The following is a 6000-nucleotide window of genomic DNA, read 5'->3' on the forward strand; positions in this document are numbered from 1 at the left end:
CTCTTCAAACACAGATTTCATGTTTAATCATATTTTTGTGATATATAAACTGCATTTGATTTTCTAATATTTTGTTTGAGAGTTTTACATTTTTGATAATTAGTGAGATGACCTTTAATTTACCTTACTCAAATGGTTGTCTAGTTTTTTTTTTTTTTTTTTTTTGTGAGAGAGGAGAGAGAGAATTTCAATATTTATTTTTCAGTTTTCGGCGTACACAACATCTTTGTATGTGGTGCTGAGGATCAAACCCGGGCCGCACGCATGCCAGGCGAGCACGCTACCGCTTGAGCCACATCCCCAGCCCTGGTTGTCTAGTTTTGAGATCAAGGATAGTACTGGTCTGGTAGAATTGCCCTTTTTTTTTTTTTTTTTTTTTTTTAGATGATGGGTCTTAAACACAGGGCCTGATGACATGCTAGGCAAGTGCTTAACCACTGAGCTATCCACTGAGTTCCCAGCTCTCCAGTTTTTTTTTTTTTTTTTAACAATCTTTTTTTTTTTAAAGAGAGAGAGAGAACTTTTAACATTCATTTTTTAGTTTTTCGGCAGACACAACATCTTTGTTTGTACGTGGTGCTGAGGATCGAACCCGGGCCACACACATGCCAGGCAAGGGCGCTACCGCCTGAGCCATATCCCCAGTCCAGCCCTTCAGTTTTATTAAATAGCTGTTTATCAGTTTAGATGATTAAAATAGAACACAATACAGTAACAATACAGCAGATACCTGTGTTTAAAATAAATACCATTATAATTTTACAGTTCCTTTCTTTCTCCTTCATACATAACCACTTACAAAATTATTTTTTCTTTAATATTTTTAGTTGTTGATGTTCCCAATACCTTTATTTTTGTTTAATTTATTTTTTTTTATATGGTGCTGGGAATTGAACCCAGTGCTTCATGCATGCTAGGCAAGCACTCTTACCACAGGGTCTGACAACCCTACCTGATTTTCCTCTTAAAAAAATTTAATCTTCTTTCTTTAAATAATTAGCCATTGAGTTTTACATAATTTTAAACTTCATACTTTATTTGGAAAATAGCTATTATTCATTTTCATGGCTGTATAACATTCCGTTGTTCTGCTTTTTAAGAGCATTTATGTTGTTTCCAACTTTTATTATGCACAGTGTTGCTGTGAACTATTTATTTATCATCACCACCATCATCATCATCATTTTTGAAGTATTGGAGATTGAACCAGGGCCCTCACACATTCATGTTAGGCAAGTGCTTTACCACTGAGCTACATTCCTGGTCTTTGCTGTGAACATTACTAACCAGGTTTCCTGGAATATATGTATAAGGTTTCTTTTTTTTTTTTAATATTTATTTCTTAGTTGTAGGTAGGCACAATATTTTATTTATTTATTTATTTATTTAATTTTTTAAAATTTATTTTTATGTGGTGCTGAGGATCGAACCCAGGGCCTTGCATGTGCTAGGCAAGTACTCTACCGCTGAGCCACAACCCCAGCCCCTGTATTAGGTTTCTCTAGGACAGTATCTTTTTTATTTATTTTTATGTGGTGCTGAGGATTGAATCTGGGTCTCACACATGGCGAGGCGAGCACTCTACTGCTGAGCCACAACCCCAGCCCTAGGACAATATCTTTCAGAACTTTTTGACCCCCAGTCTATTTTGCATTGCAATCCATGACACACATAGATATGTATATTTACATATGTTTATCTGTATGAACAAAATTAAAGAAATGTGCCTTGAATATTTCATATTCATGAGTATGTACTTGTTAAATGCAAATGTTAACTTCTAAACTGGTTTTGTGACCCACTAGGTCTCTAGCCCAGCACCATCAGGCATCTGCCTGTGGGTCAGGCATTGGAAGTACAACAGGAACTATTGGAAGTACAACAGGAACAGCCTGGAGTGGGCTGTTCTGTATTTCCTGCTGCATTGTAGCCTACCATCAGTTCTCAGGAGTAGGGCCAAGCATTCTAATCCTGTCAGGTATTGTAGAAACTGCATCAGTACATGGTGCAGATGTACTGTATTTAAGTAAGACTGGTTTATGCTTCCTAGGACACATGTCCTTAGGTTACAGGGCTGCTAGAGTGGCAGTGGCTCTCTTGGAATGGTATCCTTAATATGCCTTTCTCTTTACTGGGATAGCTCCACTACAAAATTGGTTGACCTCTGTGGGCACAAGTGCCATCCTGAAAATTTTCCATAAGAATTTTAATCCCCCTGGTGCTAAAGATGGAACCCAAGTTCTCATACATGTCAGGCAAGGATTCTACCACTGAGCTATATCCCCAGTCGTGTTCTTTCATCTTAAAAGCTTTCTAAACTGTTTGGAAATCCAAGGTTTCCTTCCATGGTACGGTTGGGACTTGCAAAGCTTATTGGACATTCTGGAGGTACGAATGGGGTTGCTGACCTGGTCTTTACTGTGGGGTGATGTCAGTAGATTTAGAACTTTATCCCCCCACACACATTGCCCCAGTCCTAGGAATTGAACTCTGTCACACTCTACCACTGAGACAGGGTCTTGCTAAGTACCCTGGCTGACATTGAACTTGAAATCTTCCTGCCTCAGCCTTCTGAATTGCTGAGAGATATATGCCACCATGCTTGGCAAGAACTTTACTTTTTGACTGATCAAATTCCTGATAAGAATCTGTATATTATTCCTGGGGCATCCAACACTGGCTGCCAGGAATTAAATGAGGGAAGACAGGTGGGGGAGGAAGGATGTATCTGGTTTTAGTATTTGTAATATGCTGTCTCCAAATTCCCCTGGTGCTGTGGCTGTGGTGGTGGTTTTATAAAATGCTCAAACCCCCACCTTATCTGGTTATATCTGTGTGTGTGTGTGTGTGTGTGTGTGTGTGTTGCTGGGGATTGAACCCAGGGCCTTGTGCATGTGAGGCCAGCAGTCTACCAACTGAGCTGTATCCCCAGCCCAAATTATCTTCTATTCTAAGAGACATCCAGTTAAATTCAGTCTAGTGTGAAGGAGGCACAGCCTCAGCAGCTGGGAGTAGAGGAAGAAAATGCTTATTGCTACTCCACATCTTTACCTCTTATTTTCTTTTTTTGCTCCCTTCCCTTTCATTTCAGTTTAAGAGGAATTTGCTGCTTTTAGCCTAGCCTTTTTGTTTTTCCTACTACTGGCTTGTGAATTGGTCTTTTTAGGTTGTACAGAGAAACTTCTAATTGTTACTCATCCATCTGGTTTTTTTAACCTTCAGTTTTATTGCTCTGTCTCTTTGAGTTTTTCTCATACTCATGGAGTGTGTGTGTGTGTGTGTGTGTGTGTGTGCGTGCACGCGTGTGCGTGTTACCATGGAATGAACTCAGTGCTCTACCACTGAGCCATACCTGCCATACCCTCACCCTTTATATTTTGAGATAGGGTTTCACTAAATTATACAGGCTGAACTTGAACTTGTGATCCTTCTGCCTCAGCATTCCCAGTAGCTGAGTGTGCACCACTGTATCTGGCATAATCATGCACTTTTTAAAAAAAAAATTCATTATTTTTAATTTTATATATTTATGTTTATGGTGCTGAGGATTTAACCCAGGGACTTGTGCATGTGAGAAAAGCACTGTACCAACTAAGCTATATCCTCAGCCCAGAAATTCCCTTTATTTTTAACAGAACATAGGAAGGGAGTAAAGTTAGATGGTTCTGTTCTTTCTGTCTCATATTTGACCCAGAGGTCACTTTTCATTCCTTCACATGTCTAATTAACAAAATCTGTTGTACTAGAATCAGATATTTAAAGATGTTGTTTTTAAATCTTGTTTAATAACTTCTTACCAACTGTGATGTTTGTAAAATTTGATTCTCACATTTCCTTGTACAGTTACTTGGCTTTCAACTGTGGTGTGAGAGGCCATCCTATCCTTTCTCTGCTGATGGGTGATGCCAGTGCTCCTATGAGTCATGGGAGACTCTTTCTGGCTCTGTACTACACAGAGTTAGGGTAGTTCCCACACTGGGCAGTTTTTTTTTACTTCGATCTTCAGTGACTTTGAAGTCAGAATAGGCTATGAATTCTAGCTCTCCAAACATTTCCATTTTGAAATTAAGGCATTGCCAGTTGAATCACTTGAGTAGCAGATACTTTCAAAAGTCACTAGTAATCTATACATTTCCAATTCAATTGCTTTATAATCGGCTCTTTTGTATCAGGGATATGAAAAAGCAGTGCTGGTGTTCAGGGTTACTAGACTAGGAAGAAGAAAAATTTTAAATGGATCTGATGCTTTTGTCTTTAAAAATAAAAACAAAAGAAAAACTCAGTAATATGGATATTCCAGACATTTTGTAAATGAATTCTCATGACAATGTTAAGTCAGGCAGTTTTTAAATAAGCCATAAAATTACACTATTTTATGTATGTATTCTGTGTTTGTTTCACCATAGGATATATGATTGGATGCCTGAACAACCAAATATATTCCAAGTGGAGCAGTTGGAACGCCTGAAGCAGGAATTGCCAGAGCTTAAGAGCTGTTTGTGTCCCACTGTTAGCCACTTTGTTCCCTCCTCTTTGTGTGGGGAGACTGATATCAATGGCATTGATAATGTGGAGAATGCTTAGTTTTTATTGCATAGGCCATTTTGGGGCATGCACCGCTGTTCTGGATAATCAGTTTTCATCATTGAGCATTGTTTATGCCTTTTGGGTTTCTCAGTCCAATGAAGCAATAATGAAGTATTTTACTCTTTCACTACAGTTCTTGCAAAAATTTCAAATATGCTATTTAAATCACTTGGCCAGGTATAATTTCCAGTCAGTCTCTAGACAAGGAGAAAATTTATTGTTTGGTAAATATTTTTAAACTAAATATTTAAGCCTATAATGTTAAACAAATCTTCATTAAAAGCATAGCACTTTGAAATTAACTATATAAATATTTCATATTTACTCTTAGAGCTTTTCATTTGATCAGGTCTGAAATCTTTAGCACTTGAGGAAAGTGACTACGCATAATTATACCTGACCATGGAACAAATAAGTACCTCAAATGCATGCATTTGCACTGGTGATTCCAACTGCACAAATGTTTGTGCCATCTGTGTATATAGGTATTTTTTACATGGATTGACATACACATACACCATTTTCATTCAGTATGAACCTTGAGGCTGCTGCCATTTCCCTCACTTAACCAAACCAGCCTGGAGGTGAGCCTTGAAACTCATTTCATCTTTCAAAAGTTGTTTTGCATAAATGTTAAAATTTCAAAATGCTGCAGGGTAATGTAATGTATAAAATATTAGAAGTATGTGTTACGTATGTAGTAGAGTAGATCACAATATATAAATTTGATTCAATGCATGCTTTAGGTTTTGAGCATGAAATTATACATGTTTACTATTCAGTCCTTGCATCTGTGGTGCTAGGTAAGTGTGAGAAGATGTCAAGGACTGAAAATATTTTGTTGCCTAAAACAAACAAAAAACAACAAAAAAAGCTAAGGCATTTAAAGTATGCTTATTTTAAGAGTCTCTCACTACCTATTTCACACTGTTGCTTTGTGGGTTTGTTTTGTGTGCATATTGTACAGTAGTTAAATGTCCATGCAGAAAAATAAATGTCCTGGATTCTTACATTGGTTTTCTTTATTGGTTAATATATATCATGCATGTAATTTATTTAGAAATGTGGAAGATCTTACTGAGTGTATATGTGCATGTTTTTAAGATTATACTAAGGTTGCTTTCATTAGAAGCAGATTGTATTGACATCTGTAACTTAAGAATGAATGTTAAATAAAATGACAGATTTATTTTCTTCATTATAAAATGGAATTTCAAGGAGTTATTACTTTTAGAATGGTTTTATAATGTTATTATGAGAAATTGATATTTAGTGTTTACCCTAAAGAGATGGCTAATTTCATCTACCTTTTACTGTTTTTCACAAGGCAGTTTATTCATACATTGACATAATTTTGGTAGTGTCTGAAAACCTAGAACTTGGAAATTACACATCATCTTTTTATTTTTTAAA

General features: G+C 36.8%; 1 protein-coding gene across 5 annotated transcripts in view; it reads left to right on the forward strand.

The window, feature by feature from the left end:
• Nucleotides 1–5591, forward strand: part of Gpcpd1 (glycerophosphocholine phosphodiesterase 1) — a 55373-nt gene extending 49782 nt beyond the window's left edge. For all 5 annotated transcript variants that reach the window (XM_026385854.2, XM_026385858.2, XM_026385857.2 and 2 more), the window contains one exon: nt 4407–5591. In XM_026385854.2, coding sequence (XP_026241639.1) covers nt 4407–4584 — 178 coding nt within the window. In that variant the 3' untranslated portion in view covers nt 4585–5591. The remainder of the gene's footprint in view (nt 1–4406) is intronic.
• Nucleotides 5592–6000: the final 409 nt, after the last annotated feature.

Source organism: Urocitellus parryii, chromosome 6 (assembly GCF_045843805.1).
Source record: "Urocitellus parryii isolate mUroPar1 chromosome 6, mUroPar1.hap1, whole genome shotgun sequence".
Classification (NCBI taxonomy): Eukaryota; Metazoa; Chordata; class Mammalia; order Rodentia; family Sciuridae; genus Urocitellus; species Urocitellus parryii.